General features: G+C 44.5%; 1 protein-coding gene across 4 annotated transcripts in view; it reads left to right on the top strand.

The window, feature by feature from the left end:
• Positions 1-15536, top strand: part of TENT2 (terminal nucleotidyltransferase 2) — a 1237070-nt gene that overhangs the window by 270736 nt on the left and 950798 nt on the right. For all 4 annotated transcript variants that reach the window (XM_044063713.1, XM_044063711.1, XM_044063715.1 and 1 more), the window contains one exon: positions 9507-9753. In XM_044063713.1, coding sequence (XP_043919648.1) covers positions 9507-9753 — 247 coding nt within the window. The remainder of the gene's footprint in view (positions 1-9506; positions 9754-15536) is intronic.

Below are 15536 nucleotides of genomic sequence, written 5' to 3'. Positions count from 1 at the left end.
CGTCTTGGCGAACCGCGACAACTGACGCCACACACAACCACCGACGTACAAAGCAATTAACATAGTAAAACAAAAACCAAAAACAAAACTCCATAAAAATATATATATATACATATAATACAAAATTATATACATTATAACCTCACACCCACAACACCCCACCTAGGGAAGGAGGGAGGGATGTGTAGGAAGGATGCCCAATTGCTTGCACAACGATAATCACATTTTGCAGTAACCTTAAATCCAGTGTGAGTTTGTCCATAATAAAAGGATCCATTGACTCCATCCAATATGTGTTCAGTTTGCAGACCTGTTGCAACCTTTTGGTTATTTGATATTATATATATTTATTTGTAGATATTTTGATTATCATATATTATGTTATTCTTTTCAGGGTCTTCTGACATCTGGGGCAAGAAAAGACTGAGGATATGGCGTCGGGTCATGCGCATTGTACCCGTTGACGTCTGTCGTCAGTAATGCGCCCTGACGCGGATCATATATACTACTTTGGTATTCGGGCCGACTGGACAGCGGACTACCCAATAGTTAGGACTGCAGCAATAGTTAGGACTGCAGCAATGTGGATCCTCGAACATCTACATTTATGGTAGGTACAAAACTGTACTTTTGTTCCAGGAAAAGACAATGTGTTGGCGGACAGCCTAAGCAGGAATTTCACAGATCCACACGAGTGGAGGTTACATCCGAAGGCCTTCAGACAACTCACTTCGACATGGGGCAAGCCAGAAGTGGACCTATTTGCCTCTCACCTCAACCATCTTCTACCAAAATTTTGCACAAGGACATATCCTCCAAAAGCTTGGAAAATAGATGCCCTCTCATTCAACTGGAACTGCCTAGCAATCTATGCATTCCCACCTCTACCACTGATGACCTCAGTATTACTAAAGATCAAAGCAGAGAAGCCCAAGGGAATCATAATAGCTCCGGATTGGCCAAGACAACACTGGTACCCACTACTACTGAGCATATGTCACACCAGGAGGCGGGCCCTTCCTCAGTGGCCTCTACTTTTGACTCAACACAATTTCGAAACACTGCATCCAAATCTACAGACACTGCAACTAACAGCCTGGGAGTTCCCATAAATAACTTCAGCTTATCTCTCTCCAAGGAAGTTCAGCGGATACTAACAGAGGCTCGAAGACCATCCACCAGAAAGGTTTACTTAGCAAAGTGGAAAAGATTCAGCAATTGGAATACCAGCAAGGGACATGATGCATCATTGTTGAGCATCCCACTCATCTTGGAATATTTGGCAGATATGTTAAAGAACGGCCTCTCATATTCTTCCATAAAGATACATGCATCTGCTATTTCAGCTAGATACAACACTGTTCCTCCTGTTTTCTCTCACCCCTTACTAAGACAATTCCTCAGGGGAATCAAGAACATTAAGCCACCAAGAAAGGCCCCAGTGCCAGCCTGGGACCTCAATTTTGTCTTAGAAAACTGACTCTACCTCCTTTTGAGCCAGCAGCTTCAGTTGACTTGCAATTTCTCTCATGGAAGACAGCTTTCCTGTTGGCAATTACCTCAGCAAGAAGGGTTTGAGCTACAGGCCCTAATGGCAATACCACCCTTTATTATTTTCCACAGAGACAGGGTTTCATTAAGGACCAACCCTACCTTTATGCCAAAGGTGGTATCTAGGGTTTCTCTAAATCAAGCCATTCATCTGCCTGCTTTCTTCCCCAATCCTGAGAATAAGGGGGAAAGACTTTTGCATACCTTGGACATTCACAGGCGACTTGATACTACCTGGACAGAACCAAGGCCAGTAGGAAGTCTGAACAACTTTTGTAGCTTACGCCCCTGCAGTCCAAGGAAAAGCAATTTCAAAACAGACTATTTCTAAATGGATTGGACATTGCATCAGATTCTGTTATTCCTTTCATGGAAAGACTGTTCCAGCCAATGTCAGACCACATTCCACCAGAGCTACAGCCACCTCTACAGCATTCTTAAGAGGGGTGCCTACCAAGGACATTCTAGAAGCTGCTACATGGAGCTCTGTGCATACATTCTCCAAACACTACAATCTCCTCTATATTCCAGATCCAGAGCAGGCTTTGCTTGGCAGTCCTGCAGGGTTTGATTGCTACACCATCCCTTTCCTAGAGCATACCTCCTCCCCAGCTAAGCTGTGGTATTCTACCCACATGTTATGACTGCAGTTGCATTCTTGAAGGACATAGTACAGTTTTGTACCTACCATAAATGTAGATGTCCGATAGACATGCAACTGCAGTCGGATTTTCCCTCCCTCCATACCCCTCTATGCCTAGGGTCCACTCCTATCCCTGTTATTCTTAGCTGGGGATATCTGTTATGGTGTATTTGTTTTATTGCTCATTTATTTGTTTGGAATCCTGTTTTTGTCTTCCAATTTGATTACAGCCTTCCTTGGAGGGCACCTGGCATCTGGGGCAAGGAACACTGAAGAAAATGGCGTTGGCTGATGCTTATATACTCCAACCACTCTGACGTCAGAGAGGAATGCGACATCAGCCGACGTCGGACCCAGACTTTGGAATCCGGCCGACCGAGGGCTGCCTGAGGCAGGACAACCCACATGTTATGACTGCAGTTGCATGTCTATCGGACATCTACATTTATGGTAGGTACAAAACTGTACTTTTTTGACCCTGGATGTTTCAAACCTACTTTAGCAACAATGCACTCTTAGCCTGGAGGAGTCAGGCTAACAAATTCAACAAACGGACTCTGATAAGGAGGATCCAGTGTTATGGTAAGTACTTAACTTCCGATGTGATGTTGTCCTATCTTGCCTTCATTCTTCACTGGTTGGGTTTGGAACCGATCCTCTGTTCCGACTTGGCCTTTATACAAAAGCTCGAGGTTTTCCACTAGCTCGTGGCTGTAACCCTTTCCCATCATGCCCTAGGAAAGCTCCCTAGATCTCGATTGCCACTAAACAAGATCAGGTGCTTTCTACGGCATTGGCGAAGTGAAATAATTTCTTTATTCTGCTTTAAGATAATTAGTCTTAATTACTTCCTTTCTATTTAGCTACTGTTTGAGTTTTATATATATATATATATATATATATATATATATATATATATATATATATATATATAAGTATTTGTTTCTGCTTTTTGTGCTGTTGGCCGTCGTTTTTTCCACAAGGGCTTTTCTTTCACCTATACCGGCTTAAATTTTACTTCTAAGCCTGTTTTAGATGAAGGGCTTCCCTCTCTCTAACTTCTAGGCTTGTTTAAGTTAGAGGGCCTCTAAACCTTGTGTTCCATCTCACTGTAGATTACCAGGCAAGTCTGTGTGAGTTAGAGGGCTGTCTTGCCCATTTAAGTTAGAGGGTATTTTTTCTCTGTTTTTTTAAAAAAAAAAAAAAAAAAAAAAAAAAAGTTCTGGTATTTTGTTGTTGACTTTTTTTTGTCATGTCTACTAAACAGTCAAAAGTTAGCAAATCCTCTGGGTTTAAAAACTATGGGAAATGTAGCCAGAAAATTTCCCATTACTGACTGACATACCGTCTATGTATACTGCCTTGGAGCGCTACACCTCCAGGAGTCATGTGCCATATGCCTTTAGCCACAGGGTGCTTTTGGAGAGAAGAATGAATTAATACTTGTGCCCTTTTTCAGAAGCTATTAAAGAAGGTCAGGGTCCTTCAAAATCGGGCCCCTGTTCCAAATTGGACAAAGCTGGAACGAGATAATCTTCTTTTTTGGTTGGAGCCAACGAAAAAAGTGCAAAAAATGTCAACTTTGGACCCGAAGACAGTCTGGCTCAAGAAGCCTTCCACCCCAGCTCCTTTAGTGTCAGAGCCGTTGAGTTTTCAGGTACGGAACCGGTCTCCAGAGTTGGAACCGGTATCTCCAACCTTAAGATCTCCATTACTACAGACATCAAGATCCCCTTCTCCCTCCTGTCGATCCTCCAAGAACCTTTCAGATGACGATGTGGATCATGTGGTGCAGAGGCTATTGAGGACACTTGCCAAAGTGTTGTCGGATCTGACCCAGAGGGCTTTGGAACTGCCTCAGCCTACCCTTTCATGATCAATTCCTCCTCTGAGCCAGAATGTCTAGAACTGATTATAGTGGAACAGTTGGAGCAGAGACCTGTCCCAGGATCTTCGGACCTGACTACTGCTCCAATGTCCTCTGTTCTGTCTGAAATTGAGGAGTCTAGGAGCCATTGTTGTCCGGTTGGGTCCTGGGAAGGGAGTCTAATTGGACAGTTGTCAGATCTGAACTTGCCTCTTGGGGCCTCCACATGGGTGAGCTTGGCTCCCCCTTTGTTCTGGGAATTCCCTCTGGTTCTTCGGAGCCAGGCGTTTCCACAGACCAGGGTCAGGGGACATTTGAGGTAATGAGAGTGCCGTCTCCACAGGTCCACTCTCAAGTCTGGACTTTCTTCCCCCAAAGACGCTGGTGTCTGTCTCTGCCCCACTGCATCCACAGAAATGTAAAGACCCTGGGCCTCAGGAGGCCTCATTGGGTGAACCCCGTCTTCCGAAACCTCTCAGTAATACTCTTCTGAAGAGGTCCCTCGAAAGAGACTATGCAAGAGGAAATATTTAGACTCCCCAGAGGAGTCCATCACTTCTGATACAGACCTCGATGAGTCGGAAGGGTCCCCACGTTCACACTCTTAAGGATGTCTCCTTCTCCGACATCCTCGAAATATTTAAGCAGAGGGATGGCTGGAGGCCCATCAACCCTTCTGAGGAGGAGTGTGTATATTTGAAGGCTTTTGGGTGTCACCCTTCCACCACTTGGGTGTCTCCGCCCTTTGACGAGCTTATGGTTAGTCGAAAGGCGTAGGAGTCTCCAGATTCAGTGGACCCTGTTCCTCGGAGGCCAAACAAATTTGTTACTGCACCTTCAGATGAGGAGTTTCTTACTTCTCTTCAGTGACTTTTGCACTCAGATCACTGAACTATCTGACTCGCTTTACTAGGCTTCAGAGAGATCTCCTAAAAGAGCTAGGAGATGCCCTCCAAGTTTCAGTAGCTGCAGCGGTGTCAGATAAGGTTTCCTGTAAGCTCTCCACCTTAACCTTAGTAGTCAACTCCTCCATGAGGCTAATTTCTTATGCAGCAGATGGAGCGAGCAGGGCAGCAGGTTCAGAAATTTCCTTAAGGAGACATTCCTGGATGCGCTTGTCTGACTTTGCGGAACCTTTTAAATCTTCCTTTGTTAATGCCCCTTTCGATGGCTCGTCCTTGTTCGGGCCCAAAGTCAAAGACACACTAACCAGGTGTGAACAAGAAGGAAAGACATGCTCTGCCATTGGAGTCCGTTTCTCCCTACCTACCCGATCTTACCTAAAAGGTCAGAAGGGGGGAAAAATGTGGTTTCAAAAATCCCAAAGAGCTTTCCAGGACACGCATGGTGATTCTTCCCCCAGGGGCAGAGGGGGAAGTGCCAATGGAAGACGCCAACCACGCCGCAGAGGAAGTCCACAAAATCGGGGCGAGAGGGAATCATTCCATGGTAAGCCGTTTCAGCACTCCTGAAAGGAAGCCCGACTGTCCATCTTTGGAGGCAGTCGGGAGTTGCTTATCTTTGTACCCAGAAGCCTGGCTAAAAATAACAAAAGACAAGTGGGTACAAAGCATCCTATCCAGAAGTTACTCAATACCCTTTTCTTTCCCCGTCCAAAACATAAAAAACATCCTGGACATTCCACCCAGTCAAAGGGAACAGGCAACTTTAGAAATACAAAAATTACTAGGCAAGAGTCATCCAGAGAGTCCCCACAGACCAAATAAGATATGGAACTTACTGAAGGTTCTTTTTAGCTCCAAAGAAACCAGGGGACTGGAGACCCATCCTGAATCTCCGCAAATTAAACAAGTCAGTAAAAAAAAAAATCAAAGTTCCAGATGGTAACACTGCAGTCGATACTCTCTTTTCTGTGACAAGATGATTGGATGTGCTTGATAGATCTCTAGGATGCTTACTACCATATAAAAATGGACAGGCGATCCAGGAGTCATTTGCGCTTTTGGCTTGGAGCCAGTCACTACCAGTTTCGAGCTTTGCCCTTTGGTCTCACTACAGCCCCCAGTGTGTTCACCAAGTGTATGGTAGTAGTCATGGCTCACTTGAGATGCCTATGTTTCCGTACCTAGATGACTAGCACCTAACTGCCACCACTGAGCATCTACTAACAAAAGTGAGAGACACCACCTTGCAGCTCTGTTCTCACCTAGGAATCGTAATAAACTACAAAAAAACTGCCTTGTTGCCATCTCAGTATATCATTTTTATAGGAGCAGATCTAGATACAACAAATATTATGGTAAAAATCTGAAAGGGTGCAAATTCTGCGATGTCTGGTCCTAATCCTACTTTCCAAGAAAAAAGTATAAGCAAAAACAGTACTGAAAGTCTTGGGAACCATGACAGCAGCAGTAACCCTAATTCCATTAGCACGTCTGCACATGAGAATTCTTCAGTGGTTGCTGTTCACTCAGTGGTCCATGCAGGAAACTACCCATGTCCCATAGCACGTCTGCACATGAGAAATCTGCAGTGGTTGCTGTTCACTCAATGGTCCATGCAGGAAACTACCTATGTCCCACCAAATTATAACAACAGAATCTTGCAAGACAGACTTTTGTTGGTGGCTTCACTCCACTCATGTGACATTTGGTCGACCCTTTGTTCTTCCGCAAACTTTAGCCACGATGACCATGGGTGCTTCCCAGGTAGGGGGGGGGGGATTAGGACCAGGTCTTACCCACTTTTTCGGGAGGCCCTCAGAGTATGGCAGTGGGCGACCTCCTCCCAACACTTTCTGACAGCAGCGTACATCCCGGGGAAATCCAGTATGATAGCAGACAAACTCAGCAGAGCAATTCTGATGCTGCATGAGTGGTCCCTAAAACAAGAAGTAGCGGAGATGATTTTCTGCAAATGGGGCCAGTCTTGCTGTGACCTTTTTGTCATGTCCATGAATGCCAAATGTAGCAGCTATCTTGCCCTTATTCCCCCTCCGTGGAAGTCACCAAGGGATGCACTTGTACACAGTTGGCCCTTGGGTCTCTACGCCTTTCTGTTAATGCCCAAAGTTCTTCAGAAAGCCATTTCCTTGGGGAAGGAATTTGATGCTCATCGCTCCTTGCTAACCTTGTCAAATCTGGTTCCCCTTCCTTTGGCCTCATCTTCAGCAGGAGCCCTGGATTCTGGACTCAGTTCCGGGCCTTCTGATTGATGCATCAGGTATGCTCCACCCCTCCCTTCAAACCCTCAAATTGACAGGTTGGCTGCACCAATACCAAACATAGCCTGGCTCCCTAACCTTCCTCCATCAGTGAAACAGATCTTGATCTCATCTCATAAGACTTCAGTGAGGAAGATATATGCCAGCAAATGGAAAAGATTTTCTTCCTGAGCCTTGAATAACCGCATTGATCCCTTCTCTGCCCCCATAACTTCCATTCTTAAATTCTTGGCAAAGTTATTTAATGAGGACGCAGCTGCAGCTATTATTTCAGTTCAGTTAGCAGTGATTTCTAATTTCCACCTAGGTGAATCTGGGCCAAATGTGATGTCCCACAGATTTTGCAAGGCTTTTCTTAAAGGCACTATATTTTATTAAGGCCACCCATTAAAGCCCCTCCAGCACCATGGGACCTAAACTTTGTCTTATCTCATTTGATTCTTCCCTCTTTTGAACCTGCCTCATCCTGCAATCTAAAGGTTTTAACTTGGAAGACCATCCTTTTGATAGCTGTCACTTCTGCTAGAAGAGTTTCAGAAATACAGGCATTGTCAATAAAGACCCCTACATGCTTTTCCACGAAGACAGAGTATTATCCCTACAAACAAACACCTCTTTTCTACCCAAAGTATGCTCGGAGTCTAATTTGAACCAATCCATAGACCTACCAGTTTTTTCTCCCAGCTATGTCAACAAGGCAAAATATATGCTACACCAACTAGATGTACATAAGCAACTACGCATCTACTTACTTAGGACAAAGGGCTTCAGAAAATCTGATCAGTTATTTGTATAATTTTCAGACTACATGAAAGGTGCTCTTGTATCAAAAGTCGCACTTTAAAAATGGTTATTAGATTGCATTACTTTTATTTACAAATCCCAAAACAAAGAACTTCCCAAAAAAGTAAAAGGTCATTCTACAAGACCCATATAGCAACCTCTTCTGCCTTTCGGGTGAGACTTCCGATTGATGCCATTTGTGCTGCAGCAACATGGGCAAGGCCTCATATCTTTATCACTCATAAAGTGGATTTAGCCTCCAGGAACAGGGCCTGTTTTGGGTCCACTGTTCTGAAGAATATTCTCCCGTGAGCCACCCAAGAAAGATGGTGCTAGGGACGCTGTCCCAACCAGTGAAGAATGAAGGCGAGATAGGACAACATCACATAAAGAAGTTATGTACTCACTATAACATTCCATGTGTGTTGTCCATCTCGCCTTCATTCTTGGATCCCACCCTCCTTCCCCCCTACCTTTGGCTCCTGGAGGACAGAGTGGTTACAATTGGAAATAAATGCTCTCCAACCTTTTTCATTGCTCTATAAGCTTTTGATTGTTTTTATTGGCACCTAGTGTTATATCAGCAAACAAGATCTGGGGAGATTTCCTAGGGCATGATGGGATAGGGTTGCATCCACAAACTAGTGGTAGACCTCGGGTTTTTGTGTAAGGCCGAGTCTGAATGGAGGATCAGTTCTGAACCCAACCCGTGAAGAATGAAGATGAGATGGACAACACACATGGAACGTAATGGTGAGTACATAACTTCATTTTTATTGTGCACAGCTGGCATAACTTCAAATAAACTTAATTGTCTAGTTTCCGCTGTGCAGAAACTAGCAACATTTAGCAAAAACTGTCAACAGAAATATTGAAGAGACTTGCGTAGTGCTAAGCACAACATTACAGTTGAATGATGAAACCAGATACAATTGAATACTATCAAATTTGCTTGGTAACTGTACAAATGCTTAGCTCTGTGAAATGAATGGAGGTTCTTTTTTGCCCAGATTTCACATTTCACTGTCTGTTCAGTCTAAACTACACAGTGAAATTCTTCATTTTGCATGGCTGTTGTGGTAAGTTTTGTGTTTGCTTAATTCATCACCTTACTATTGGGCTGAGTATATAACCACAGCACCCTTTTTCAGAGCATTTTTGTGCACCTGTGGTTTAAGTAACTGACTGTGTTGGTTTTTTGTACTTCAGGGGAATGGTACACTTCTGTCCACCACTTTTCTGTTAAAATGTGGATTACTAAAGTTCTTTGCTTAACTTACTGTAAAAGAAATTGCATTGGAATCTGTGATGTGGTAGTTTTGCTTTCAAGAGCAACAGGTTTGTTGCAATTGCAAGTAGATACTAATATCACTGATGGTCTGCTGTGCGACATGTACATTATTATGAAATGCTCAGTGTTTTGTGAAGAAATTATGTTCATGAGTAGAAGGCCAGTATTTTTTCCCATTTCATTACAGGAGGAGGAGCGATGAAAGAAATGGTCCATTTGATACTAAAAAGCAGCGGTTTCTCTCACCTCAGTCTGTGTCCACCAGTAACCATGCAGTGCCTTTTCGAAGTGACCGCAGGTACTCCATGCCTGGATCTAGTAGATCATTACATCATCCTTTATTGCAGACACCCGATGTTGGTTGTGTTCCATCACTGAGGGATTTTCCCTTCATGGATTATTTAAAAACTTCACTGCCACTAGCAAGAGATAAGGTAAGTGTTACAGTGATCCACTAATTAATATTTATTTTTAAACTTGAACGTACCGCAATTTTATTTTCTTATGGTTATGTGGGGGTACAATGGGAATAGTCTTGCGTCCCTGTTGATTTTCCTGGGCAGGCGCTTAAAAGAATTTCAGCCTTTTTGCATGGTTCATAGAAATGGAGCTCAAGCTGACTTTCTTGCATCTGCCTGTGTAGAATTTTTATGTTCTCCCTTTGACAGCACATCGTGTTACCCTGCTGCAGTCATCACACTTGGGTTATCCTGTAGTCAGGCGGTCCAGCAGTCGGCCGGAATTCCAAAGTCTTGGTCCGGCGTTGGTTGCTGTCGCTTCTTCCCTGACGTCAGTGCGCCAGGGGTATATATAATGCATCTGACACCATTTTCTTCAGTCTTTCTTGCCACGCGGTGCCCGAAGCAGAAGCAGTTCGCAAGTGCCGGTCGGCCGACTCCTCAGATTTTTGAAGTCGAATTTCAGATCCGAAGTCTTCAATAAAGCTAAGTACCCCGTTGGGGAAACTTTTCTTGCCTCAGACCGATGTCAGAAAAAGTTAACAATTGTATTTCTTGTGGGAAGCAAATGCCTCATAAGGATTTTCATTCTTACTGCATACCTTGCCTAGGCCCAGACCACGACGTCACTGGTTGTTGTTTTTGTGCTAGGTTTAATAAGCGTACTATTAAAAGATGCTTTGACTTCGCACGACACTACTTCGGTAGAAAATTTAACTACACTGTGCCGTCAGAACAATAGACTACTGGCGTGCACAAAAAAACGCAAGGATAAGGACAGGCAGCCTAGACCCAAGCCAGACTCTGAGGCCTTGGCTGGTCTGGTCTCCGGTTCACCGGTCTTCAGTGAGGCTCCAACGCAGCCCCTGACTATCGCAGATCTGGAACCCGAGACCGCTTTGGAGCTTTTGTCGGAAAGTACTAGGCCGATGCAGCCATTTTGTTTAGCTCCTACCGACGACACTGCTGATAAAGATGTCGGTACTGCAGAAACATCTTCGGTTTCTGAAGGCGTCTTCAGACCGACGCTCACCATAAAAACGTATACTAAGACTCCTATTAAACCTAAAAAGACTGCACTTCAGTCTCCAGTTCAAGGCCCCATGCCTAAGAAACAGATGCTCAAAATGGCTGAAGATTTGATCTCTAATCAGGGGTTCCCAACCCCCACCTGACAAAAGGCCTAGACAAGAGGAAGATTATGCCTCCTCTGAACAAGTGTCTGTTTCCTCAGGCTCCTCTGAGGACCAAGATTACTCCTTCTCCCCTTATGAAGATTCTGATGCTGAGGATTCTATTCCCTCAGCTTCTCCTCCTGAAGACTAGTCCTTTGGGGAAACTTTACACACTACGAGGGAACATTTTCACTGGGAAGGTCAGGACTACTGTGACTCAAAGAAAAGACTCAGAGAGTTTCTTTTACTCCCCCAGCAGACCACTTGCCATCCCCCCAGTTTTAGACATTGTGGATGATGTTTACTTAGAATCCAGTTTTAACCCAGATTCTTTGCCTCCTGCACCAGCCAAACCTGACAGATACTATAGAGTGCCTGATTCCCACAAATTCCTTTATAAAAGCCCTGTTGCTGATCCAGAGACCATCTCCCAGGGTCCCAAAGGGGCTAAGGCTTCTATGGCAAAAAATCCTGTACCCTCTGTAAGGGACTCCAGAGCACTAGACAGGTGGGGGAAAAAGGTTTACACCTCAGCCACTCATACACCTCAGCCACTCTAGCTATGAGGGCACTAAATTGCCAATTCCACATGCTAAAATATCAGCAATTTCTAATGTCTCAGTTAAAACAAAAAATGAGCACACTCCTTCAGCAGTCTTAATTGAAAGAAATGCAGGATCTCTTGCATGCAACTGAACAGGTGGGCAAACATACTTTACAGTGTGGGTTTGATTCTTTGGAGGCTTCCTGCAGAGCAGCTGTCACTGGGTCTATTATACGTAGGCATGCTTGGTTAAAGGAACAAACTCTGCCTGATCATGTTAAAGCAAAGCTTCTAGATGCTCCCTTACAACAAGATGTTCTTTTTGGAGTTAAAGCAGAAGAAGTCTTAAAGAAACTGGAGGATAAGGCAAAATCTATGCAGACAGTCAAAGATTTTCTACAGGTACAACCCCCTCGCTTCAGCAGAAATTGGCCAACAAAAAATTGGTCCTTTCCAGCTACTGACAGACCACAGAGGGGTAAATACAGACGTCCAAGAGGTAGAGGACAACCACATGCCCAGTACAAACCTTGACAATGGAGCACTGCAACACAGAAGGGAGGAGAAGACAGGCCCCAGACTACCAGAAGGCAAACTCAATGACTTGCACCTCATTTGGCCAAACAACACTCTCTTGACAGCCCCCTTGGGAGGAAAACGCGCACTTTTTTCAGACAACTGGCACATTGTCACAAAGGACAAATGGGTCCTAGACATAATTTCACGAGGATACAGATTCCATTTTCACACATTGCCAATGAAAAGAGGAATGCCAAACCTGCCACAAAATCAATGGGCAGAGGCACAAAAACAAATTACAGCTCTCATGGACATGAGAGCCATTCAACTGGTACCTACTCGAGAGCAAGGCCAAGGATTTTACTCGAGACTCTTTCTAGTTCCCAGAAAGGACAATGCCTGGAGACCAATTCTGGACCTTTCAGTTCTAAACACCTTCTTACAAGTACCCAAATTCAAGATGCTAACACTACAGCAGCTTCTTCCCATGTTGGGCAAGAAAGCATGGCTAGTAATGTTGGACCTCAAGGAGGCATTACCTGCATGTCCCTATCAGACAAAGTTGCAGAAGATACCTCTGCTTCATTGCAGGTTCAACCCATTACCAATTCTCTGCACTGCCCTTTGGCTTATCTACTGCACCCAGGGTCTTCACAAAATGCCTGGCACCAGTAATTGCATACTGCAGATAAAGAAGAATTCAAATATACCCATACCTGGACGACTGCCTCATCCAAGCAGAAAGCACAGGACATCCTCTTACAACATCTGGCTTTTGTAAAACATCTTCTAAGTTGCCTGGGGTACACAGTAAACGAAAAGAAATCAAAACTAATACCCTCACAAAATATGACATTCCTGGGTGCCAGCTTGAATACAATGGCCCAGAAGGCTTACCTGACGCCAGTCAAACAACTACAACTGACTCAATATTTCAAAACAATGGCAACAAAGACCCAACTACCTGCAAGAAAAATTCTGCAGGCCTTGGGCTTCATGGCATCTTGCATACTACTAATACCATTTGCAATGCTGCATATGAGGAAGTCACAGTGGTACCTAAAAAGCGTATGGTCTCAACACAGCCACAGCTTGGACACAATAATATCTCTCATTCCCTGCCTACAACAGGAGTTTCTATGGTGGTCACAGGCATGTCACCTCAACAAGGGTCAGCCTTTCACCTTGCCCCCAGCCAGGCTTTCTGCTTGGATGAGGCAGATGCATCGGACTATGCCTGGGGGGCACACATGGCAGGACAGTGCGTTCAAGGCATATGGTCTGCAGATCAAAGGAATCTGCACATCAATCAAAAATAGATGCTAGCTGTACAGAATGCTCTGACGGCCTTCAAGAATCTATTACATCCAGGACAACTTACAATAAGGACGGACAACACCACAGTAATGTGGTACATAAACAAACAAGGGGGTACACACTCCTACCCTCTATGCAGGCAAGCAATGACCTTGTGGAACACAGCTCTGGCTTACCAAGTTCAGTTACAAGCTCAATTCCTACCAGGAAAAAAGAACACATTGGCAGACAACCTCAGCAGAAACATCATGGATCCCCACGAGTGGAAACTGGATCCACAAGTATTTGCAATGATAACTCAAAAATGGGGCCTTCCAGACATAGACCTGTTTGCCAGTCCTCAAAACTATCAACTAACAACATTTTGTACAAGGACACTGCACCATCAAGCTTGGAAAGTGGACGCACTCTCATTCAGCTGGAAAAACCTGACAGTATATGCCTTCCCTCCATTGCCTTTCCTCACAAAGGTGCTTCTGAAAGTCAGAAAGGAGAGACCATGACTGATACTCATAGCCCCAGACTGACCACACCAGCACTGGTACCCACTATTGAGGAATATGGCCCAGGGCCCACCTTGGATTTTACCACAAATTGCCCATTTACTCATACAGCAAAACAATCAGATTCTTCACAGCCAGCTCAAAACCTTAAATCTGGCTGCATGGCAAATCACTTGAACATCCAGCCAGCTCCTCTTTCCCAAGCAGTTATGGATGTTATTCTGGAAGCTAGGAGGCCCAGCACCAGGAAGGCCTATTCGGATAAATGGAAAAGGTTTTGTGCCTGGAACCAAGCTAAAGGCCAAAACACACTTCAGCCTCACATGCCTCAGATTCTACAGTATTTAACTGAGATGTTGCACAAAGGACTTTCTTTTTCTTCCATTAAAATCCATGCATCAACTATTTCAGCCCACTACAACATGGATCCACCCTTATTTTCCCATCCACTTCTAAGGCAGTTTCTCAGAGGGGCAAAAAACATTAGGCCCCCCAGGAGAGCACCCACACCAACATGGGACCTCAATTTTGTTCTGGAAAAACTTACGCTACCTCCCTTTGAACCAGCTTTCTCTGCAGATCTACAGTTTCTATCATGGAAGACTGCACTGCTGCTAGCAATAACTTCAGCTAGAAGAGTCTCAGAGCTGCAGGCACTAATGACAGTGGAACCTTTCTTCATTTTCCATCAAGACAGAGTTTCTCTACAAACTTATCCTTCCTTCATGCCTAAGGTGGTTTCCAGTGTGGCTTTAAATCAAACCATCCAGTTACCCACCTTCTTCCCAAATCCACAGAACAAAGGAGAAAGACTCCTGCATTCCTTGGACATTCACAGGCAACTTCGTTATTACTTGGATAAAACTAAGGCTTTCAGGAAATCTGATCAGCTCTTTGTATCCTATGTTACAGCTTCACAAGGGAAGGCTATATCAAAACAAACCATTTCCAAATGGATAGGACATTGCATTCGTTTTTGCTATACCCATCATGGAAAACCAGTTCCTGTTACCATTAGGCCCCACTCTACCAGGTTAACAGCTACATCTACAGCCTTCCTCCAGGGGGTTCCAACCAAGGAGATTTTGGAAGCTGCAACTTGGTGTTCAGTACCCACCTTTACCAAACACTATCACTTACCTCTTTACTCTAAGACTAGAGCTGGCTTCGCCACTGCAGTTCTGCAGGGCCTTCTAGCCTCCTCTAACCCTCTATAACTCCTCCACCCATCCTTAGCTTTGGGATTCTACCCAAGTGTGATGACTGCAGCAGGGTAACACGATGAACATAGTACAGTTTTGTACCTACCATAAATGTAGATGTTCGAGTGTACACCCTGCTGCAGTCCAGGTTACCTCCCTCCATCCCCTCTGATCTAACTGGCTAAATCTCTACAATACCTTCCTGATGTATTTGCTTATAGCTGGAGGGATTTTGTGTTTGTGCAAAAACTACTTAATTTGGTACTAATTACTGACCACCTTTTTGGGGGCACCTGACATCTGGGGCAAGAAAAACTGAAGAAAATGGTGTCGGATGCATTATATATACCCCTGGCGCACTGACGTCAGGGAAGAAGCGACAGCAACCGACGCCGGACCAAGACTTTGGAATTCCGGCCGACTGCAGGACTGCCTGACGACAGGATAACCCAAGTGTGATGACTGCAGCAGGGTGTACACTCGAACATCTACATTTATG

Source organism: Protopterus annectens, chromosome 2.part2, assembly GCF_019279795.1.
Source record: "Protopterus annectens isolate FY-2018-M chromosome 2.part2, PAN1.0, whole genome shotgun sequence".
Classification (NCBI taxonomy): domain Eukaryota; kingdom Metazoa; phylum Chordata; order Ceratodontiformes; family Protopteridae; genus Protopterus; species Protopterus annectens.
This window is presented reverse-complemented; position numbering and strand designations above follow the sequence as displayed.